A 25,208-nucleotide genomic window follows, 5' to 3' on the forward strand; every position below is an offset into this window, starting at 1 on the left:
CTGAACAGTAAGCGGGAGATACGCTGAAATCGTATAGAGAGCTCTACGCTAACTTATGCTGCATATCTTCAATAAAGTTATTTTTACATTACAGAAAACGTTCAATTGTCTAGTAAGCCTCTGCCTTCCAGGTTGTCGATCAACTCTAAATTAGAAAATGAAGACTCACTGTGATAATGTGGTATGCTATGCAATAACACTCTAGTAGCAACAGGGAATTCCAATATTTTTGCACATAAGACATTTTAGTAAGTGTTGGAAGTAGGTTTAATAGTTGACCTATCTTTGCAAAGCATTATTTAAAATACCTTGCCTTAACCCAGTAACAGACATACTGATATAGTGATACCCATTACTGATGTCCATTATTTTTTCTTGTGGCCATTCAGCCCGTGTGCCAGCTCTAAGCTACAAGGATGCTTCTGCCGCTGTTGAGAGTTCAGGAGAAGAGTCACAGAGGATGCCTTGCAGATGCAAAAGCTACTATACACAGCGGGATCCAGGCAAAATTTATCTGCAGTGCAGAACGCCACTGCAGCTCCATTGATCTACCTCACTGATCCTTTCTTAAGGAAAGGATCTTTTGTTTCTTCAAAATTCTTAAAGAATTTTTTTAAAGAGTTAATTCTTAAGGAAATTCTTAAGAAAGAATGGAGCAGAAGATGGAGAAGTCCAGTGGGATGTGATATTGTCAATTCTGACGTAGCACATACAGCACAGCCCTAATCTAGCAAAGTCYCTGCTCGAGTCTTAATTTTAGCTCTGCTGTATACTTAATGCATGCRTTCAGCATTTCATTTGGCAGTTTAGGAATTAAGAGGAAATAAGAGTTATTGCTGAACCAGAGTTCAAGCGTATGCAGGTGAACGCAGCTGGGTATAAATAGGTCGTTATAAATTGGTGACTAAAAGACTCAGCAAGCATCTTGGTGACTGAAGGTTCATTCCTTGTGCAAAGCTTACAGACATCTGCATTACACCTCACACGCCAGAGCAAGCAGGCTGCGCTGCTGAGGGCTGGCAGAAGGGAAGGCAAAAACCCTTCTGTATGCCTGGGTTGAGGATTTTGGCACTCAGTTATCTGCACCTGTATCTGGCTCCAAAGTGACTGTCCAGAGAGTATGAGCTGCCTGGCCAAGTAAATGTTGTACAGGTCTGACAACGGCGGAGTTCATGCTTTCTTTCAGTGGGACAGCAGTTAACATCGCCCTCCAGACGCTGATTTCCACAAACGCAATTTGAGACCTCTAGGCCTTATGTCCAAATTGGTTAGAACTAATGACAGTCAGATACCACAAGCACAATCCCTTAATTTATGTTTCTCCTGGAAGCTGGGCTCAAGCACAAGAGAATATAATCCAAGTGGGTGAAAATCTAATATTAGACAGGTCAGTCTGAATGTATGTTTTTCCCTCTTATTAAAACAAATTTGTCAACTGCAAAAACTCACTCAACTTATAAAATAAACTTACTAACAAGCTATTTCATAACAAAGTCAGAAAATTCCAAATATCCCCATCTTCTGCTTTGCAATCGCTATCAATTTTTTAATTCTCATATTATACGAACTAACTGCAGATATGTGGAACCACATAATGCCATCTAAAAATACTTCCTCTCACAGCAAACTTTTTTTTTTTTTTTTTTTAACGGATGTATCTTTGCTAAAGTGAAAAGTGCTCATGCTCCTTGAGCATATTCAGTCCACTCAACTTTGATTACATGTGAATTTTCCGGTACACTGTCAAATTCAGTACCTATATTTTCTGTTGACAGTATAATAATCCAAGCATGAGAGAGTTTGTAGCTTTGATTCGAGGACAGATTTTTCCTTTCTCTAAGCAGSCAGAAGGAACAAAAAAAGAATGCTTTCAGTACAGGCATTTCAGCACGARACTTCTAGGAACCAGAGTACATATTTGGTTTTGAAGATGCTGCAGGAAGAAGTTGAYAAAATATTAAGCAGATTCAGCTGTAGAAGAGGGAAAGTCTCCAGGACATCTATTTGTGTTTGYTATATTTAATATAGAAATTCCAACACAGCAAGTGTTCAGTGTGCGTGAAGTACACAGTACCTTCTCTCCTTCTTCGAGGAGCCGAAGCAAAGTTGTATTGTCGGTTTTCTCTTCTTCATCGATTGAACTCCCCTCAACAATTTGATCCTGCAATTGTTCCTGATTCTCCTCATCTCCTCCATCAGGAGCAGAGCGTGATCTTTTCAGAGGAGGCTTTACTAGGCCTGCAAAAGAAGAATAGAGATATAAAGTAAATAAAAATTTAAAGAAAAAGACATTTGCCAGAGTTAAATAAAAAACCTGACAAATAAAAATGCAACTTGCACAACCTTTTGAACCTCAAAATTACTGATCCATTGCTAACACAGGACTCTGTCTTTCAACAGGATCCTTACGTTCACCTTAATGCTAATGGCAAACGTGTGAGAAGATGTCGTTGCACAGAAACTTAAACAAAACAGCCCGAGATAGGACAACGATCTAACCTTTGACTCTCGCAATGGTGTCCTCCCCATGCTCAGGCTCCTGCTGAGCAGTTTCACCCACTGTATTCTCTTCTATAGCGTCCTGGAAGACCGCAGGGTTTCCAGAAGCGAGGCGCATGTAGTACTCCTTGCTGTCGTAACTTACGGCCCTTCGGTAACGAGCAGGTTTCTTGGAAATAATTGAACACAGCGCATAGTCATTCAGCTCTCCTGACTGCCTTCAACCAAAGCGTTTCAAGACTACTGTGTGCAGCACAGTGCATGCCCGCCCCGCGTTTTGCGTGTGCTCAGTCATACGCCAAAAGACAGACAGAAACAGCCACTCTTCAATAGAAGACCCAATATATAATCTAATTTGCAAGGGAACTACAAAGCCACTGAAGTAATGACTGGGTTGGGGAAACGCCTGCAGATGAACCTACAAGATGGAAAACGTGGTCAGCACGTTACGAATTGTCACAAAAGGGTTAGAAAAGTGCTTAAGATTGATAGATCTGATGGCCATTTTAAAAACTTTGATCACTCCCTGCAGCATAGTCATTAGCCAGCCGAATTCTTTTGCTGGGCAATAGTTTAAATAAAATTTTGCCTCAAGGAGAGATAAAGATATACGGAAGTCGATATGAACTGAAATCAAATGGGAGCCCGGGACCTGGCTCTAAGTCTCAGAAATTCTTAGTTCAGTATTTTGTTTAACAAAAGCTCTGAAGACTTTTACTCGCAGCAGAATGGCACAAGAGGATCCATTAGACCAATGTAATTCCCTGAGCAGCATTTGCACCTTTGAGTAAGAGCAATGGACTATGATACATTTCATTATGTTTTTGGCATGTTAATTCTCGTCTTCTTCATTTGATTATGGAGGCAACATCAGAAAAAGAAGCAACAACTCAAAGAGGGCAACAAATACCTCAGGATAATCACTGAAGACACAGGTGGAGATAAAAGAGGTTATGAAGAAATGAGCTAAGACTCTGTCCTAAATTTAAACAAACTGATTCATATGAATAGGGAGAGGAAAAAAAAAAAAAAAAAAAAAAAAAAAAAAGATCTTGCACTTAAGTTGAAGGTTTTCTTCTCTGCTTTCTCCTTAACTCCACCTCCAACACTCTGGCAAACCTCAGGCTGTAAATGTATTTAGCTGTCCTCCTTCCCAGAAAATTTCTTTATTCTGTAGCATTATTCCCCAGGAAATTTGTAATTGGATTGGGATAGTTCTGAAATATTACAAATCTAGTTCAATATTGTACAGTATGCTGAACTGTAGACTATCACCTGCCATTTTAATTAAGATATTCCCTTGTGCGCTTCTGCGGTGATTACTGAAAATATACAAAAATGTCATTTTTTCAGTTAATCTTTATAAGCTGGGAAACTAAATGACCCACAAAAGCATATTAGCTTAGTTACGAATGGATGCACCAGAAGATTAAGAGGTTAATATTAGTGACATGGAGATTTATTATTTCAGATCAAATTAGTTGCCCCAAGAGCTGACATATCTGTTTTTCTGACTTATGCTCGACTCTGTGCCTTCATCCTTTAGCACCACGCAAATGCTACTTAAATGACATTTAACACATTTGTAGAAACAACTGATGAATAGCCTACAAAGAAAAACCCAAACTAGCACTGCTAAACACGAATAAAGGAAATCTGCAACAATTACACTGGATATTTCACATAAAAGCCACTTTCATTTAAATGTATTATTTTACCATCATATATAATACAAAATGAGTGAACGCACGTTGCACACTGTACTTAGTGATGGGCAAGACTGAATGCAATTTAATACAGAAATAGAATAATACTCAAGGGCCTGTGGAGTAGCAAGCTGAGAACAAGGTTTTGTTATTTTCAAGGTAGGATTCATATTTTGAAACACGTTTTCTACATTCAGCCCCGTTGTTTCTTAATAATGAAAACAAGGAGAGGACTTAGGAGAGATAAAATTAATCTCGTGTCTAGTAAGAACAGGCCTTTTGCAGTCTAGTATAACTCACATAAAAGGAAAAAAAAAAACCCAAACTTGTTCTCCAGATTGTCTGTTAGAAATAAACGCTTATTTTCCTAATCAGTGCTTCCAATGATCATGTTGCCCATTACTAAACATGTTTCATAGATCATTAGTTCAGATCCCAAGCCAACACACTTTTCACAGTGAGAACAGTGACAGCACAGCCCAACACAGCCTGTTAGTGTGCAGCAAAGAAGCTAAGAGCTACAGAAAGTTTTATTAGGTGAAGGCTGAAGAGGGCACAGTGACATCTTCTAATGTGAATGCTGAAAAACCTTTAGTCCTGGAAATATTTACTGAAAGAGCAAGTTGAAAGCCAATCGTAGAAGCCTTGTTAAGATCGCCTAACATGCAGGAGGGGGAAGAGGAAAAAAAAAAAAGTTTATTCATTTTACATTCTTTCAGTCAGCGTATTTGTTTCTTTACCTTTTGAGGAATGGTATCATCGGGTGTCTCAGGAAGTTTACTTGGGAAGTCAGACTGAAAACAGGGCATTAAGTACAAGCATCAGAAAAAGAACATTTTTGAGAACGTATGATGGTATGTCCTCCACTTTGTGTGAACTTAACCGTCATTAGAACTAACGTGTACCAGATTACAAGCACGACAATATGCCTAATGGTCTAAATCGAGTTGCGCGGTTTTGACATTAAAAGAACGTGATATCTATTATGCTTCGTTTTCAYGTTTGTAAGGTAAATTACTCTGCCCCCAATCTTTCAGCAATTCAGTGCTAATGGCAACGATACTGGCTACATCGTCACATGCTGCTTCAAAAATACAGTGCTGTACGAAGTTAGGGCTGGGGCGACACACAGCCAGCTTTAAAACCRAGCTAGAGGCAAGCAACCTGGCGTTCAAAAGCTGTGATGGCATTACGTATTACCTCTGCTGGGAGACGATCAACCCTAGGTTTGAAAATCCTGCCGATGAAGAATGTACCAGAGGCCCTGGTAGCTTGCTTCAAGGATCAATTAGCACCATATTTCTTTGGGAGTAACTCTTAACAAAGTGGACTTTGGCCACTTAATAAGTCAGCTGCAAGGTCTTACATACCTGCACATGTGCTGCTAAAGAGCCCTGTACAAATAAGTCTGTGATTACATTATTTCTCTGATAAGCTAAAAATACGTACATTCTTGAGCCTCATTTTTAAGCTTGTTTCCCAGCCTTCTAGTTATTTTTGACTTCTCTGTGTTCATACCAATCTAGGAACATTTCTTTTGAACTGCATCCAGAATGCTAGCAGCTGTACTAGCACCGCTGGTTGAGAGCTCCCTGCACGTCCATCCCAAAAACCCACCAAACCTCTTGACACAGCATGATGCCAGTGTGCACTCAGCTAACGTTGATTTGAGCAATTTTTCAATTAAGTCTTTTCCAGAATTGAAGTATGCTATTTTTCTTCCAGGATATAGTCTCTTATTGTCTAAATATGGGCTACATGTCTGAATCTTGGATGAGTCAATATTCAGTCATAACAATTTTTTCTTTTTTTTGGAGTGGAACCAGATTTTTAAACTATTCATGTTGCTACATAAAACTGAACTGCTCGTTATTTACGAGTTTATGTTGACTACAAACATGATGTTTGTTTTTAGCTTTCTTTCAGATCACTATTTAAAGTGTTATCTAGCCTAAGGCAAAGAACTCAGATTGAAACTTCTTGTAATTATGGCACTTTTTAGCTTACAGTTTGCTAAAGTTCCTAAGTTCACTTAGCTGTGAGCTGTCACAGTTCAGCCCTCCTGTAAATATATACTGAAGAACAACTGGAACTTAATCATTATGTAAGGCTTGCAGACAAATAATACCTACAGAATAAAATATATTTCTTAAAAGAAACTAAAAAGCAGTACAAATTTTAGAACAGGCCATAAAATGACTCATCACAAAATTGTGAATACTTACCAACAAATTTGTCTCTTGCTCAGCTTCAGGCATGTATGGATACTGAATATAAAACATATCATTTCGCACCATCTTCTTCCTCATTCTGCAGGGACCYTCGGTCATCTCCAACATCCACTTGTCAAGATGGGAGCCGATGGGAGGACCCCACAGACCTCGCTCCCGCAGTAACTCATATTCAATCTGAGACCACTCTTCCGTCACGTATTTTAACGCATTCTGCTGCCGCTAAGTAAGAAGACATTTGTATGTGTGTTAAGAATGACATTTTAAGCCTGCACTTGACATGAACAGAGCAATTTTTACTACATTGCAGAAAACTCTGTAATAACTTGAAAATCTAGTAGCATTTTCTAGAGTCCTTCAATTAGATTTCCAGTCTCAGCTACAATAAAAGCAGGGTTCAAACTGTAACTTTCTATAAATAAATGAATATTAAAAATAAAAACCCTGCAGCTATGCTTTTGCTTTTTTTTTTTAATTAAAGCTATCTGTAAGCTGCAAATATGCAAGAAATAGATTAATTTTGGAAAAGGTTTTTATGAAAGAAAAAATTACAGTTGTTTTTGGATGCTTTCCCTGCCTGTATTTAGATAGAAGAGAGATATTAAATGAAGCAAATTTTTTTTTGTTTTGTTTTGTTTTGCTAGTCACTTTCAAACACTCGTTCCTCTAGGCAACTAATTTCTCAGATTTAGAGTATAAAAACTCAACAACTAATTCTGAACCAAACGATTTCTTGGATGCTTGGAAGAAAATGAAAGGTGCAGTGATTTCTTTCTAGATGGCACATAGCCACTCCTTTCTATCACTACATGATTAAAGAAAGGTACTGTAAAGTCTTGTGTGTGTTACTTTAAAAGTCGTGTTCACAAACAATGCTTCTCCTAGCATTCCTTTATGTTTTTCTGCAGTATTTTAGACGGATAGTATATTCCAGCTTATCTTCCCCCTGCCTTTCGTTTAATCCATGGGCTTCTTAAGCTTCTTGGGGGGAAAAGAAAAAGAAAAAAAAACAAAAAAGAAAAGAAGTTCAACTTACATAATACTGCTACATAGGCTTTCACCTGCAACCATGTCAAAATTAGTTTTTCTCTTTTGTTTGATTGCATTAAGAAACCCTTAAAAATAGCAAGTGTATCTAAATGTACAATCATTTCACCAGTCACTTCCTAGTATTTTACATATTGAGAAAGAAGGATATATACAACCTGACAGGTCAAAATACCAGTTTCATGATATTAGTTTCAGATAATTCTCCAAAGCTTACCTCCTGATATTCCTTATACTGCATGTCTACCAGGTCCCGAACCACTGCAATGTGAGTAAACATCCACTGGGAAATTTCCTAATACAAAGATAAGAGGACAAACAGAACACTGCTTTATAACTGCACAGTTTGTGCAGAAATCACCTCACTGACTTGCTTACACAGAACAGTTTCTTAAAAAACAAGGAAACAGCAAATTATTTCAAACTATTCCATGCAATAGTATTATTCTAAGAGTTAAAGAAAAATATTGCAGTAAATCCATGTATAGAGATATGCTTTATTTATTTTTTTTATGTCAAATATTTGGAAAATTCTCCAAGTACATTACTAATAGTTCTGAAAATCCCAACAGATTGGTGCCAAACAGCAAATACTACTACTTTTGCCTGTTTCCTTTTAAATAATAGTTTGTGCTGCCAGTTCGATGAAAACCCTCAAGACACACAGCACTCCTCATCCTGCATGGTATTCTGTATCTTTTCGCTCTTGTCCCCTCTGCTGGCGTAGTCAGCAAAGGTTCCTGTAAACTTGGTCAGTGGGTTTCTTTGTTTTCTTTTTAAGGTGTACGCCTGCTCTCCATGAAAAGGACTGAGATAACCAATTCAAAGTCACTGAATAATTTTTAGATTACTAAGTGAACTGACAACTCGTTTTTCCACTTACATAGGCCACAAGTAACTCCCAATTAAGCCAACCGAAGCAAGATGTTTCGTGGCAGCAGGAATGCAGCCTGCTCCCCACAACCCAAAGGCTCTTAACCGTTACGTGTGCTAACTACTACAAGAACTCACCCCTCCAAAACTTTCAGATCCCTCCCTCGTTTTCAACATCTCAGATACTTTATGCTCCTTGTGATGCCTCGMCAGGTTCTTTCCCAGGGAGAGCACATCGCTCTCCCGCTGCTGTGCTGCCCTGGTCTATCTTCTCATCTCTTCTTTGTCCAGCTCTACTGTGCCACAGATAGTCTTTTGCTGAACTCTACCCTTTAGTATTCTCTACACTGGGACACTTACTATAAACTCTGAACATACATTGCTGAAACTTAGATTGTGTTTCCTTAATTGAKAGAAATTACCTGTGTAGATAGATTGTGCTTGTTGAGCCCACTCTCCTTTCGGTTTCTCCTGGAACCAGTTAGTTTAGAGAGGCCAAACCCACTGCTAACTCGAGAAAGTTTGGACTGCGTGGTTGGAACCAAAGCCTCTCCTCTGCTGATGCATTTCTTCTCATGGGCTGAAAACCAAAGAGTAAGCGTTGTGGGATTTGTCATTGTTGTTACTGTTTTTTTAAGTAATCTCCATACCTCTAAAATTTTTAAGAGCATTCACATTCAAATCAACATTCATGTCTCTTGTGTGAGGAAGGATTCACAGATGAAATCTGGAAATTTCACCCATTTTGACATTAASCAAGAGAAACAGATTTGCTATCAAGAACAGGATCCATGAGCTGTGAATTATTTCCTCATCTGAACAGATGATAAACAGATACGCTGGAAATACAATGTTTAATTTTGCTGAATCATCTCTCAAAGAAAAAGCAAGTATTTCAAAGAAGGGAGACAGTGTCTGATATTTTATTCTACTATACGTGCTCTCTACTCTTTCCTTCTCAAATCTCAGCCCTACTAACTAGCCCACCCTGCTCACGCTCCTCACCATTTTTCTAATTTGCTCCTTCTCTGAACCTTCTCTTCTTTTAAAACCACTACTTCTTATTGCAATAAATTCTCCAAAGATCCTTCACTTCACYGAACACATTTATTCAAAGATACGTGAGAAAAATCACATCTAGAAATACTAAGACCACAAAAAAAGGACTCCAAGTTTCCAGAAGCATTTTCTATGCATCCAGATTAACCTCAACTACTTCAGACTCACTCAACTGTCTAAAGAGTCATGGCCATGGCTTCTTAGATGAATTTTTAGGACCTGCTATCTAAGTTCTTTTTAACTCAGCCCAACAGCATTTGGTGGCCTCTGCTGCAAGAGCATCCTGCTAATTCTTGTGTAAATTGTTGTCCACCAGGACCTTTTCTGCAAAGCTGCCTCTTATGTCGAATAGATTTTCCAGCCAAGAAGAAGTCACAATATTACTGCTGCTAAAAAAAGGCTGCACAGTCACACATCTCTGCTTGTATTACCCCACCCAGCGTTTGTAGGCTGTAGCTGGACAGGCTCACCTCTCCCTGGTAAATTCAGTCCTGAGAAAGGTAACACAGGTCTCCTTAGCCCAGCTGTTAATGAGAAGATGCTAAGTGAACTGGTCCTCCACTGCTGTCATTCACAATACAGTATTTGGTGCATGCTCACACACACACACGCGCACAAAATTGAGACTACTGAAAGCGCTGAACAAAGCTCCTGTGCATAACAGAGTACAATTTTATCCAATTCAAGGCGAGGTGACAGCTGAAAGCATTTTATAATACAGCAGGKACAACACAAAAGCTAAGCTCACACTAAAACATCCAATGCATGGGATTCAATTCAAGGAAACCTACCATTCAGAGTAGATAAATCTTCAGTTACACTTACCTAAATGATTTTGCCAACATTTTAAACTTGCTTCTTCAATAAAAGGTCTTGCAACAGTTATATCCACCTGGCCACGATCATTGACAGGTAGCGTCACTTTGAAAACCTCTTCTAAAACCTGTTTTTTACTATGAATCAGCTCTGTCCACACTCTGTTTATGGCTTTTAAAAGAAGCTGGCGACCTGCAAAGGTAACAAGATTTTTATATACATATATAAACACACACATAGCAGCTTTTCTTCTATCCTGCTCCACCCCAGCCCAAACAATAATTGGGGTAAAAGAGCAGCAGTGACAATAAATAAGTGGCATTAGCAGACATCTGTGGCTCCGCCACTCTCAGATTACACTACCTTCACTGACGTCTTGATTGTAAACTCCATCTGGTTCTATATCAGAGGGGATCATTATGTGCCATGTTGTCATCCTGGCTTCTGCTTCCAATCCAAACCCATCTACGTTGCTACAAACACACAATGCTTTAACAATAACCAGAAACAAATATAAACTAAATCATTCCATTCTCTGTGATACTGTTACAAAGACTAATGCATGCTGCTACAGCAATGTATCTTCATTTCTGTCCGCTTGAGTTTTGATGATCTACAGTCATAAACTGAGCTGAAGATGTAGGAAAAATGATATACCGTGGACACTGGTATTGCTGGAGGAAGACAGTAATATTTGAAGAAACACAAAACGGCTGAGGCCGTAAGTGGAGAAMATTCAAGATATCTGCTGATTACGCTACTCAAGTGTCTTTATCTAAAACCCAAGAGGTACATCTTCTCTGAAAAAAATCAAAGTGCCAGGCAGGCATTTGTAGCGCTGCAGACAGGTAGATGTTTACAGCGTTTGCCATAGTCTTCTGATTTAATGCCCAATTGCTCTAATTCAGTTTTACACATTCAGATCCTACTACTGCAATTATATAATAAATGATTCAATAGACAGTAAATCTAGCCTCCTTCCCTTGTAACAGACAGGTCCCTTTGWTTATTAATTACTTAGTACTGATGCTGTTCTCCACTTGGAGAATGTTTTACACTATTAAAGCTTAATAACAGAACTGATAAGTAAGTACTCRTATGCCAGTATTTTAATACCACTATAAACGTAAATAAGACCATGTTCTCTATGCCTACACTTTTCAAATCTATTTTTGTTTCAAAATGAACTACTTGAGCTTRCTTGTACTTCACCAGCTTGAAAGTTATACACGATTATCCAGAATTTGCTGACTGATTTGCAAGGTGACAGTTGGAGTTGAGAGGGAACAGGTGACTTTTTCTGAATTGAACAACTGAGATATTTACCTTCCCACATGCAGATTAATCAAGCAGTGAGCTAGGCAGCTGATGAACTCTTGGTCGTGATTCCCAGGCCCCAAAATTAAGTTTCTGTTCACAGTAAGGACCCTTAGGGAATCAAGGAGAGCAACTTGCTGAGGAACAGTTTTATGCGCCCTTGAGAACTGATACAAGATGGTCCTATTCAGGCAGTGATAAATGGCATCCAGCGATAATCCCTGAGATCTTCTTTTTGACTGATGGAAAGTACAAAGCATGATCAGATAAAAGCAGAAAATCATTTTAATGGCAGATAAGCTCCCCATTAACTGACTCAWACCGATTTTCAAAAACTTTGTTTTACCAAAATTGTGTATATTCTACCAATTTTGAGGGTAGAAGTGACATTAATACGTGGTACAATACACTTAAAATTGTAACTTCTAGAAACGTCAGTCTATTAACATTTTCTTTATTTCTCACAGCAAAAGTCTTCAACAATCTCCAACAGAAGAGGATGAGTAAGCATCCTAAAAAAAATCATTTGAGGCAAATTTGGTTGTTTATTTCTGGAGTTTTCTTAAAAAATTAATTTAATCTGAAAGCAGTTTTAACTCATCTGTCCTACATTAAAGCATAGATCAACTATGCTGACAAGACATGCTAGGGAAGTTCAGTAGAAAAGCAAGAGGAAAAGCCTGGGGAGTGTCCTTCTACGGTGACCTAAGATGGGCCTCTAGCATTTTAAAAGTTAAAATGTTTAACTGATCTCCAGTGTGTACAATTACCACGCAAAAAGAAACTGCAATGGCTCACCCAGATATTATGCAGCTTCTTTAATGACATTACTCAATGGGTTTTAACATAACCCGTGACAACATTTTTGCAATCAGATTAATAGGAGAATGTTGTTACCTGTGCAATGAGCTGGATTATGAAGTCTACAAGAAGTTTGGATTCTTTGTTGAACATGCCCTGCCAAAGCTTATCTACCACACGCTGCGTAAAATAAAACACATTGTTCACCAGCACTTGATAGCTTCCTCCGCTTGTTATAGGTAGAGACGCATCTTCACCTAGAAAAGATTAAAATGAGTTTTGCTTCATTTATCGAAAAATCACATGCACGTAAGTACATCCATATTAGCCTATGCTTTCTAGACTTCTGTTAAAGAGAAGCAAACACTCATCTAAACGAAACAGTCAAACAGAAAGCTAAAACCTTATGGTTTACCTACACTGAACTCTGATGGCAAGTGAGATCTGAAATGGATAGTGAAAAGCCCAACACCAGAAAAAGAATTAAATACCCACAACACCACTGGAAAATATTTTGAGTGGCTTAACACACTTTCCCATACTTCTGCTACTATTTAAAAGGAAACTGCCATAGAATTATGGCCTGACATGCTTACTGTAACTGATGATGTCATGAGAAAAGTCAGGCTAAAATATGAAAATCAGTGCAGATACTGTTAGTGGCCCTTGCCTACCTTTGGGAATGGTATGTTAACCAGCAACATTTGCTGAGTTCCCCTTCCAGACTAACGTCTAGCACTAGACTAAGAGATGGCCTGAAGTTCTGTCAAAGACAGAAGCATAGGTATCCTCAGTCCCTCATTTGAGGATAACCACTTGGGTTACGCTTTCACAAAGGACGGCAATAAACTCCAAGTCGGTGTATTCCAACATTTTTCTCACGGAGTAAATGATCCAACGGACCCCAAGCTTCTTGCTGTATTTCACAGAATCACAGAAGGGTTGAGGTCGGAGGCACCTCTGGAGACCACCTAGTCCAAGGCCCTGCTCCAGCAGCGTCACCTCAAGAACATTAGACAGGCTCGCATCCAGGTGAGTTTTGCATATCTCCAGAGAAGGAGACTCCACCGTCTCTCCGGGCAAGCTGCTCCAGTGCTGTTACCCTCACAGCACACAAGTTCTTCCTCATATTCAGCTGGAGCTTCCTGTGGTTCGGTTTGTGCCCGTTGCCTCTTGTCTTGTTTCTGGGCACCACTGAAAAGAGTGTGGCACCATCCTTTTTACACCCAATCCTCTTGACACCCCTGATTTCAGCAAACAAACTCATCTCAAATACTACTTTGTAACAAAAAAAAGACAGAGCTTAATCTACAGCTGATTTTCTAAGGGATGTGAATTCTGCTGCCAAGCTCCTTTTATACCAAGACTACTGCCCTTACTAAAGAACTTCCAGAGTGTCTAAATGTCAAAAATAAATGCTTATGTAGGTTTCTTTTCTGGGACAGGAATAGAAGTTCCTTGTCATAGCTTGCTACCACCAACAGTCTAAGGTGAATTAATGATCTCAGCAGGACGCATATCCACAATCTGCTGACACAGTTTCTGACCAGGAATGTAATTCAGAGATTAATTATAAATACATCCAAGAGGCTAGAGATTTTTGGTAAGAATATGTTACTCACTAGAAACAGCTCTGTAAAATATAGATTGTGTTTAAAAGATAAGATCCTCTTTAGAGGTTAAACAAAATCACATTCTGATATATAAACAGGTCTAAGTCTAAATAAATGCCCCAAATCTGTGCGTCACATGCACTCAAAAGTTGATTATAACTTCTGTTGATTACAGCTTCTACCTATGTACCAGCATAACAGTGTTTATGACAAGACCGTATTCCCAATTTCCTTTGGACCAACTGTGCAGCCAAGCAGCAGTGCAGGAGGGACAAGGGCTCCAGCCAGAGCACTGCGTTTCTCCAAGAAGATTTGGAAAGAGAATTTAGAGCCATTGCTCTGAAACCTGAACTGAGGTGGCTGTCACCAGAGCTAAACAGCAGATAGGGAGGGAAACAGTAATTTTATGCTTCAAGCAGATGTAGTAAATTACTCCGCTCTAAAAGTAGCCACGAGTCCAGAAGAAATGGTGCTCCTTAGCCTTTGTGTTTTTGCATGGTCCTCCCTTTTAGTTGGGCTGCATATGGGCAGAACCATCTATACTTCTTTAGAATTCTGCATTTGCTTTTTCGAAAAGTAAAGAATTTTAACAGTTCCAAGTAATAAGTGATATCCACTGGCATCTTTCCACGTCTCCCTCACTGTGCTTCACTCAATAAAATTGAGTGCCAATGCAAATTTTAAGCCAGCTACGTGTCTGTATGTGCACACCTGTGTCTCCGTTTGTACTTCGGCCTGAAAAGTGCCAATGTTTTCATAAACAAATTCATTAGTGGGTACTCATTTTGCTGGAAGTTCACTTGCATTTATACTCTTAATGCTCCATCTGCATGTAAAGCAAACAACATCACACATGAAGAAAGCTGGGATAATCTTGAAGATGGAATCTGCAGGGAAAGCCAAGTTCTGCCCATCAGCTACGCTAAAGTAGTTATAAGGGCAAGCAACTCTTGGGAGAAAATATGATTCAAAGCTTCATGTCATATGAACCTGGAATTATTTTATTAATGCATTGCACCCAGAGAAGAAAAAAATATTTGCTGTGGCAAGAACAGGAGAACCTTACATGTACAGTTCATCAGATACACATGTTGCCTCATTAAATTTAACTAATGAGCAGTAAAAACTGATCAACAAGTTCTCTTTAGCATGCAGACTAGCACCAGGCCAAGAAAAGTGCAATCCTCTTCCAAGTGTTAGCTAGTTAGGGGGAAAATCCTTGTTGGTCCCAGAGAGCCCATTCTGGCTACGGAGGGAGGACTGAGATAGAGCAGACTGAAAACTCCTGCGAAGTCCTTGTGAAATCAAACTGGGCACCTGAGCGTGATATTCCCTGCCAGTCACCTCACAAGTATCTACACCCATGCTCTGATGGAGTAGATACCCACATCAGCACATCCTACTGGCATCCAGATTACAAGCTTTTCAGGCTCTTCCTGTGCGTTTATTTAGTAATTGGTATAATGGCATGCTATCCCAACTGCTTTCGCTGGGGTGCTGCATTCATAATAAAACTCTAGCAGGAGAAAAAGGAAACAAAGCCAATTTTTAGAACCAAAGTCCCATCCACGATAAATTGACAAGAGTTCCAGATCCTCTGCTGTGGCAAGGAGGACAGGATTGATGGTGCAGGGGGAACAAGATCATCTTTTTTTTTTCTTTCTTTTTTTTTTCCCCCTTTTTGCTCCTATTTCAATGCGTCTGGCTTACATATCTGAGAGCTTTCTCCCATATAATCTTTCTGAACACTTCTACTTCACTGCTTTGGCACAAGGAAAGTCACAAGGGAATGTGCAAGCATGGCAATACCATTTACATATCAAAAGGAAAGAAGACGGTAGAAAGAAGAGATAAAAGAAAGAACAACGACTCTGAGACAGAAAATGATAGTATGAAACAAGTAAGTAAATAAATAAAATCCTTCCCTCAAATCAACAGGTTGATAATTTAACATTGATGTATTACCCAATAAAACATCAGCTGCAAGTAAGTGGTCCATCACGCTATCCAAAACGTATGTCTGAAACTCCTTCTGCTGTGTTCGTGTTGATCTCTCGGGGGAAGCCTGATTTAAAACAAACAAACAAAAAAAACACCACAAGGAAGACATGAGTACGCTGAATAAGCAAGAAGAGAAGCTCACCTAGTCCCCCCCTCCTTCTCTTGAGTCTCCTGAAGTATGTTTTTTTCCTTATTAAGTTATCCTAAGAAAACAGTCTTGGCTTTATGTATAACCTTAAAAATGCGCAAGGCAGGCCTTGTGTACTGGCCGCAAGGGTGGGTGTTACTCCCCTTTAAATCAAGCAAATTTATCTCCTGCCAATGTATTCCCTCCATAACAGGAGCTGGAAAAAAGACACAGATGTGTAAATGAGACGTACACTTAAACTGTTACCTCCTCAGCTCACATAATCACACCCTCGACTAAATAGAAAGTAAACGAGACAGCTTGAATGAACGTATTAATGCATTAGTGCTTACCTATGTCTTTGTGTATTACTACACCAGCTTTGGGATAGTCATATAACACAGAGGGATGCACTAAACCTTTCCGATGCCCTTGGCACTTGAAGAGGAAAAACATTTTATCACCTTGCGTTGTTTAATKCATACATAATCATACCTAGCTGAATGTTCCCCTTAATGGTATATTACTTCCTAGGGTTGTTTGAGCGACCCTGCTTTACCTTTTACCTTAACAAATCAGCAGCACATACACATCCATTCCTCTCTTTATGCTGAAGAGGCAGGAATTAGCAGCAAACAGCAGTAGCTTATTAAAATGCAGTATGGTAATTGTAGCTGACTGACGGGCCGTACCCTCAAATACGCTTCCTGACGTTTGTGTAAAACTGCATCCCTTTACAATCAGTCTTTTGCCTCGTGACAGCAAAATGCCCAGCTACTCCAGGAGATCCGTGAGGTAATGCCCAAGCACAGTCCAAAATTCCTGCAGTTCTATCAAAGAATCGGAAGGAGATCAAAGCGACGCGTGGGGGAAGTGACAAATGGACAGGGCAAGGGAGAATGAATCGATGCAGACAGAACATTTCAGAACACCCTGTCTGAAGCAGGCGAGGATGCAGTAAGGCAGTTCAACAGTGGTTCAACTGCTCTGTTCCTATCCATTTACAGAAGGCTGTTTTCTGCAGGAGTCATGGACTTTAAAAGAGAATTTACAGAAAGACAACATAGTGACTTTATCAATTTCTCTAGYRTATGGCACCAGATGTCCTGCTGCTYCTTTTTATCCAGTACAAATAAAATGGAGACCTTCATATTTCTTCAAGGATTTGCAGAGMTACTATATCATGTACAAAACTAAGTACAATTGCCACTGCCTAATGGATGAGTAACAGATGAACTGTATTGTGCAAGAATAAAACTTTGGGAAAGCTACAAATTCTTATACTGCACTGTTGAATACCTACTGTTGCAACCCACTACGTGAACTTCCAGATGAAAGGAGCTATTGACTATGATGCTAAGAACAAAATTAAGACCACTCCAAAAAGCGAGCACAAAAATGAAATAAAACATCGACAGAGTGTACAACAGTACATGATTAGCAACTAACAGAGCAACCTAACTGGCTAAAAGAAAGCGAAGAAMGTCAAAGAACCCAAGGGAGAAGGGGAGAACACAGCACAGCAGAAAAAAAAATTGTTTAGCTCAGGCTAAAACAAACAAAATTCCCTCAAAAATAACCAGAAGGCATTCTGAAAGGAAGGAAGAGTTAAGTCCTCTCCCTTTGTTTGCTTTCCTAGTTTTTAAACAACAGYGTGCAAAAAATTAGTTACGAGATGTTGGTAGTCATTTTTGATCTCATACTTAATCACAATCTCAAAGATTCCACCAGATTCCAGGCAATCAATCCTCTGAATTCAAAAAGCAACTGGAGAAAGATATTTAAACAAGAAAGTGTCATATTAAGTTTTAATTAAAAGAAGTAAACTCTACCTCTAGCAGAAGATCTACTAGTGGAGTCTGCTTGCTGGCTGGTGTCAGACATAAGTTATCAATTATCAGCACACGCATGAAGTCGAACACAAACTTCTTGGCAGGATGGTTGGTTAGATATGTCTTGGTGCCCACATTGCAGTATTCTGACTGGCTCCTGTTCATGCCAGAGTCAGCTGCAAAGGCTTTGAACTCTTCAGCTGGGGACCCCACTTCATCATCAAGATCAGTGACCTGTGAAAAAATCAGTATGTTCAAATTCTAGAGATTAGCAAATTAACAAAAATCTTTCTCTACTCTGTCCTTTAATTTCATTCTTTCTAAGGCTATCCACTTAATATCTTGTGTCCAAAACAGTCTTTTTGCAAGATTATTATGGTCAGGCTTCGGCTTCCTAATACAAAACAGGAGAAACACCCAAATTCTAGTTTCTGCTTTCCAAGGGGAAAAAAAAATCTGTAAATTTGACATGAATCATTTCAGTGACTTCCACATTTCATATGGAAATCACTCACCAACAAGAACATCTTGGGCAATTTCTAGATACTTTGCAAGAGTAAGTATTTTTATTACMAAAAAAGAAAAGTTTTGAAGAGTCATTAACTAAAGCAGTTCAAAAAAAAATCAAGATAAAGGGCAATTAAAAAAGGCTATCAAACCTACTGCAACTGGACACAAAAAGGGAACCGTTTTGTTTGGGAGTTTTGAGGGGTTTTTTGGAAATATTGAGAGGCTCACAGGAGAACCGTTACGGATAAGTCAGTTTTCCAAATTCTCTAAAAATACTATCTTTACAGGGTTCTTAATCCTGGAGAATAAGACCCTTTGAGCGGGTAGCTCTCAAGGACTGTAAGAATACCGCAAACAGCAATGAAAGGAGTCAGAAGAAGAACAAATAAACTAAGGGTTCTTATATATTCTCCTCCAACCACAAGACAAGGCAACATCACTTCTCTAAAGAGGCTTATCGCATTGTTAACTTAAAAATGAAGTAACCAAGGTTTTGAACATTTGTTCTCTCCAGTAGGAGAGTATTTCCAAAAAAACCAAAAAGAAGCGGCAATGCATAGGCCTTCTGCCTCTAATGGCAATCTCATGTGGGTTAAAAACTCACTGAAGAATTTTCTCTCTAGGTAGAACTTGGGTTATAGCGTTTTGTTGCAAGAACAACACGGCTGTTGTTCATCTATTTCAAATGGAACTGATCAGTGGAAAACATTTAGGCAGAYGGAAAGGCTGGAGGAACAAACAGAGATGGAACAAACAGATACGGAGTCAAGAGACCTCTTAAACAGTGAGGAACTCAAGCTATCAGGCAGCTACACAAGTTGCTCAAAGAACCAAGGCTCCTGTAAAGTCTCTCTAGATGAATGCCATGTCAGCGTTATCAGTTTATAAGTGGCACGGTTCTCTCTGGAGAGCCCATTTGTGTCTACTTCAAGAGCAAGCTAAATGTAGAACCCCCCCCCACAAAAAAAAATCTTTATCGAAGACTCATCAGCACATATCTTTAAAATTTCATCTTCCATTTCTACTCATGGCAAAAAGACATTGCATCAGTGAGCAGTATTTTCTCAAATATTTTATCATATCCCTCCCTAGTTCTAGCACTTGCTAACCCACAGCCTAACCATGCTTCCATCCTCTCAATAAAATGACTTTTAGATATCAGCCAACAGTAACTGTTTGCTTCCCTTCCTTTCATGCTCTAGAAATAATGCGATCTGTAAATGACACCTAGGCAAGGAAYAGGCAAGGAACTAATATCCTGCAGTAAGTCGGGTTAAGGCAGTAATACAAGCAAAGCTGAATCTACACCCTCCATCCTAGCTTAAATTCAGCTGTTCTGACTGAGACAAGACAACAGTTTTGTGGTTAAGTCACAGAAGAGCAAACGGGAAGTGGGAGAAGACAGCAGCTTTAGGTTTTACCACAGTCCTTCAGAACAATTGGCAAAAAGCAGATTCAGTTGCTTTCCCTCTGTAAATCTGGGCTAACATTATTCTTTTGCGAGTTGAATGAACTGACCCAAAAGAGAACAAATACAATGTCTACATTCCCCCCTAAAAATGAAGTTTCAAATGTCATTGCACAGCAACTGGCCTTCAGCTGAATAYGCATTCCTCTCTGTTTCAGAGCCCAAGCACAAGATCTCCAGCCCAGCCTTCACAATCATCTATTTCTGCAGGGCAAGTCAGGTTTTATCTGCTGCCAATTAATACACCCTCAAAAAAAYAGCATTCAAAGGAAAACCAAAAATCAAGCTTTTTGAATTGCCTACCATCTCAGAGTAAGGTCGTATGTTGAAAGGAAACACAGTTGCTGCCAGCGCACACAGRAACTCTGGGCTCATCCACAAAGAAACCAGGTCCGGCACGTTGTGATACAAATACCGGAAGAATTGCATCAAGGTGACTGGGTATTCACGAAGCCAAGAGCCTTCTTCCTCAGACTGCCAAGGCTGGGAGGAAAAACAGTGACAAACACGACGTTAATACAGATGGCACTAATTGAACAGAGCTCGTTTCAGAAAGGAGCAGCCGTGGGAGGTGTAGCTTCAAGATGGAACGTGATCAAACACATCGTCAAATGTGGTACAACATGTGGTCAACAGCATTGTTGAACATATCGTGACACATCCCCAAACGTATGACCAAACACGTGACAAAACTTGGGGGGGGGAGTGTCTGGAACACGTGACGTTTGAACACATGACATGTCCAGGCACAAACGTAACAGAAAATGTGATGCCCCAACTCAGGATGTCACACCTGACTGAACATGTGATGGAATGCAYGTCTGAGCACATCACCAGCACGTAGTCAAGTGACAAACGAGACCAAACACATGGCCACGCACATCTCTGGAACACATGAYGACCGAAGACACCGTTAACTTGTGACAAACACTTAAAACGTGTCCAAATCATGCAATCGAACACTTGATAACAGGTCCCTGCCATAAAGGCAAGGGAAGCACGTAACTGAACATGACAAACGTGACAAAAGGACATGAAGACAGCAAGTGGGTTGGAACAAGTCGCATAACCAAATACGASGGAGTATATGACAAACATAGCACAACAGGAGCATGTCACAACACGAGACAAGGTAACATGTGCCTGAGCAGACCTCCAAGCACAAACACGTGACCCAACACATGAAGACCCAAAATGGGTTGGTAAACGTGACCTGACACGTGACAACAAATCTGAACACATCTGACAGTATACCGCAAGGTGGCACGGCAAGAAACAGCACATATGTCCAAGCATGTCATGAACATACAACTGAGCAAGATGACAGAACACGTACCCAAGCACGGCACAAACACGCGACCAGTACATGTGTCTGGAAGACATGTCCGAAAACGTCACCAACACGTGAGACACTCTCAACTGAATGCGTGGTGACCGAACGCAGGATGGCCAAATTCATGCTGCCTTTCAAAYATTTCCTGAGATCATTTTCAGTTGATAAACCCTCTGCCTCCATGAAAGTCAAATTTTGCCTACTCTTGATGAGTTAAGATTCAAAGAACAGAAGAACACACTTTTCTAGCAGTCAGTGGATTTCCTCCAGCATGAAGCTATTAATAGTCAGTGGACTTCTCTGCATGCGGAATTTTTTCAAGTACAAAATTTATAACGCACATAGCTCCGAGCAGATGGGATATGTAGTCTAAAACATTCCCCCATGATGTTAATCAGGAAAGAAATTCAGTCATCTCTGCCAAGGGTACTTAATCATTCTGCTTTTTTGTTTTCTTTTAATTGCAACAAAATGCAAAGCTTAGCCTTTTTGTGAAAAAGCAGTGATAATTTTGTGGCTGCTAATATTTCTACAGATACAAAAAATAAAATAAACCAATGACAACGGCGGTTATTATGCAAGTATTATGAGCCTACTTCTCRGTTAGGGTTGTCATAACCCACTAACAAAACCCCAGTTTTTCTCATTTGTCTTTTGACAACAAGGCAGACTCGAGCAATTCTGTATATTCAAACACCCGAAAAATGTTATACTTACAGAATTCAGCATGCTCCTCAGCATTCCCAATAACAAGAAGGCAGCTTCTGTGCAAACATTGTGTACTGAAGAGGTAACAGTGCCACAGGAGGCAGGAACTCCAAATATGAATGTCCAAATAGAGTCTAAATCAAACTATTAGAGGTGAGAGAGAAGAAAAAAAAAATAAGTCTTTTCTCCTGTGCAATTTGATTTTTTTTTAATATTATACTCATGATTCACTCATTTGGCAGTATATAAATATTGAACTGTTTCACATGTCCTCCAAACTCTATCCCTAAAATACTTCATGGGGAGATCATGTGTCATGAGACATTTGAGGCATTTAAGAAAACGCCTTCTAACTGTGGACTACTATAACTACAGTTCTCACCATTTGAAGTTAAATATCTGCTCCAAAACAACAACAGACCTGTCAGCACAAATGCTGCATGATCACTTACTTTATCATGTCTAGTAACTAACTGCAGAAGGTACCCCATAGGAAAATAAACAAATAAATAAATAAAATTAAAAAAAAAGAACAAACCAAAACATATTTTCAGTAAGTGAAACTAAATAAAATAAAAACAAATCACAAACTRCAAGGATAGTTCTAGAGACCACCCCACCTCCAGCTGAAAGACTGTCATTATTAAATATTTTAAGTAATTGCATTGAGTTTCTACAGTGCTGTACTTCAACTCTGTAAGCAGAGCAAGGTCTTAAGGGCTCTACTTCCCTGCAGCACAGGGATACAAGGCTTTCTGAGCATGCTGTCAAGTATTCTTGAGAAACSAGGCAGGCAGAATAAACCGATTCATGCCTTCCAGTCTCCAATTTGTACCTTCCTTTTCCTACTGATCAATGGATGTTAGCAGCGAATCCTTTTTAAACAGGCATCTTGTCAAACTGGAGTGTGTTTTTCTCTATAAAATACTATACTAAAGCTTCCAGGTCTTTGCTGTAGGCTGTATGACATCTATTCGTTTACACACAATTAAACAATTCCAAAATCAACCCGGTCAGTATAACAACAATCCACTTTTTCCRCCACAAACTCAGATGCCCTTGTAAAATATACAAAAAGACTTCCTGAAATAAAAATTGCCTTGTTTTGTCTGTAACCCCATGAACACATCTTAACACACACACACAGAGGCACAAAACTAGATTAATTCAACGCCCTTACCATGCTGGCTTGAACCACGGTTATGTTTTTCATTCGACCCCCAAACTGCCCAGCAAGAAGCCAGCTCCAGCTACCCACGACACCACCAGACTTGGCTTCCTCCCGTCCCCGCCACATSTCATCCCTCCCTGCCCCGAGCTCAGCACCAAACACAACATCCTGACTCGAGAGTCAGCTGCAGGGAAGAGGGTGGTTAATCCACTAGGCTCTTTGAAGACAGACAGAATGACATTTATATCTTACTAGGTAATCCCTACCTGGCAACCCCGATTACATCGGCTGCTGCTGACAGGCGCACTGACCTGCAGGTTTTCGGGCAGTTCAGTGACTGGCTGCTGCAGGAAAAGGGCCATGAGGAGGAAATAGAGTGCAGGTACATTAGTGTGCTTAGGGAGAAGGGACTGAAGAACGGGGAAGCCGGGAAAATGGCAAGCGTCCCGGTTAATCTCCCTGACCGTTGATCTGCCTCCAGCACTCCTGCCAACGTTGAACCCTAAGAGAAGAGGGAAATCCAAAAAGCCAACAGGTGTTAATAGGGAAATGAGTGTAAAGCTCTTTCTTACTCATATACTGACCCGGAGAAATTAGCATTGCAAAAAAACAAATGTGCACATACAGATTATCATGCTCGTAGTATGCAATTTATTGCAGATACCTGAATTTTTAAGTCACTGGGGAAAGAAAAAGAAAAAAGAATAAGATTGCCTTCCAGCATCAAAGATGACACTGCTCCATACTCTGCTCTTATCTTCTGACAGTGACCAGTAATCCAGAGTTTTAAAACTCTAAAGATGACCACCTGAAAAATAACATTCCAGCACTGAGAGGGAAGTCTTGCCTTAATCTCAGCTACTAAATAGCTGATTTATATTACCAAGCAGCAATYCCATTTGCCCATTTAAGATGATGGGCTCCTAAATGGGTTTCAAAGATCTTTCACAGGGATCTTATTTTAACTGTTATGTTACTGATGAATAAGCTGGTATGAAGTATTACGTGCTCTTACTTTATTTCTTAATTGCAGATAATTGAAAAATGTCTCCTTTTTCTTTCCAAGTGCTGCTGGAGGCCAAAACTCATCTTTTGTGACCCCTATTCCACCAAATTATTTCATCTTCCTGTTAAAAAAATAACACACTGGGACTGCAGAAGGACTAATTTTTGAGTGAGGACAGAGGCAGAAAGGTAACTTAACCTCTCTGTCAACACAGATACTGAGCCATTTTTCTGCCCCTGCCAGAAGTCAGGTCAGTCATGCTGTTTTTCTGAGGTTTAAATATAGACATTATTTCCACCAGAAACTGACTTTTCAGACAGCAAGTATCTGCCAGGAATCAGACTAATGAAATCCTTGTTACAGAGTTGCATGAAACCCACCAATAACCTTGGACAAAAAAGGCTCCTATCTAGTTTCACTAGGAAACTCTGAGCCAGTTTTTTAGTTTATATTAAAAAAAAAAAGCACGAAAATTAGAGAAGATAATTGGATAGGTGATTATCATTTGACAAAAGACAATTTTAAAAATATCTCTGYGGTCACAGTCTAACTTGGCATTAAAGTGATACTATAATATGAAAAAAAAGCGCTTTCCAAATTCTCTCCAAACATCATTGTAAATCAAAATCTAATCGAGAAAGATTTTGTGACTGAAGAAAACTTGTATTTACTAGACATTTAGACTGAATACTGTTAATGCTCTAAAATGTCAACGGTTTTCAAATTTTAAGACATGTGAATGCAAACTGTCAAAAAATTATTTCTTAAATAGAATACAAGACATAATTCAGAAAAATCCAAACAACAGATGCTATAGTATGAACGTTAAAAATAAATGTTTGCACATACAATATGATTTCAGATAAATTCTGTTTTCCATAACTTTCATAACTCAGTAATAATTCAAAAAACTACCATATGTTTCTAGCTTGCTATCCTGAGGGATATAAGATAGGAAACAACTGTAGATAGACTTCCTAGATGTTGTGAGAGAGTTCAGAGAGAGAAAACCCAAAGGTTGGGTTTAATGTTTTGCCAAAGCGTCTAGAGGCTAACATTCCAGGAAAAGCCCTCCTACAAAACAAGATTG

At 39.4% G+C, this 25,208-nt stretch overlaps 1 protein-coding gene across 3 annotated transcripts in view; it reads right to left on the minus strand.

The window, feature by feature from the left end:
- WDFY3 (WD repeat and FYVE domain containing 3) overlaps positions 1-25,208 on the minus strand; it is a 145,895-nt gene that overhangs the window by 24,302 nt on the left and 96,385 nt on the right. For 2 of the 3 annotated variants that reach the window (XM_085316343.1, XM_085316345.1), the window contains exons 30-44: positions 23,379-23,614; positions 21,951-22,085; positions 20,204-20,383; positions 17,923-18,156; positions 15,928-16,027; positions 12,446-12,606; positions 11,558-11,787; positions 10,595-10,704; positions 10,241-10,423; positions 8,779-8,936; positions 7,701-7,778; positions 6,431-6,658; positions 4,946-4,999; positions 2,500-2,668; positions 2,075-2,238 (exon numbers count right to left, since the gene is read on the minus strand). In XM_085316343.1, the coding sequence (XP_085172469.1) occupies positions 2,075-2,238; positions 2,500-2,668; positions 4,946-4,999; positions 6,431-6,658; positions 7,701-7,778; positions 8,779-8,936; positions 10,241-10,423; positions 10,595-10,704; positions 11,558-11,787; positions 12,446-12,606; positions 15,928-16,027; positions 17,923-18,156; positions 20,204-20,383; positions 21,951-22,085; positions 23,379-23,614 (2,420 nt within the window). The remainder of the gene's footprint in view (positions 1-2,074; positions 2,239-2,499; positions 2,669-4,945; positions 5,000-6,430; positions 6,659-7,700; positions 7,779-8,778; positions 8,937-10,240; positions 10,424-10,594; positions 10,705-11,557; positions 11,788-12,445; positions 12,607-15,927; positions 16,028-17,922; positions 18,157-20,203; positions 20,384-21,950; positions 22,086-23,378; positions 23,615-25,208) is intronic. The other variant, XM_085316344.1, reaches the window with a different exon arrangement.

The sequence above is a fragment of the Rhea americana genome, unplaced genomic scaffold (assembly GCF_003343005.1).
Source record: "Rhea americana isolate MKP2758 unplaced genomic scaffold, rheAme1 scaffold_462, whole genome shotgun sequence".
Classification (NCBI taxonomy): Eukaryota; Metazoa; Chordata; class Aves; order Rheiformes; family Rheidae; genus Rhea; species Rhea americana.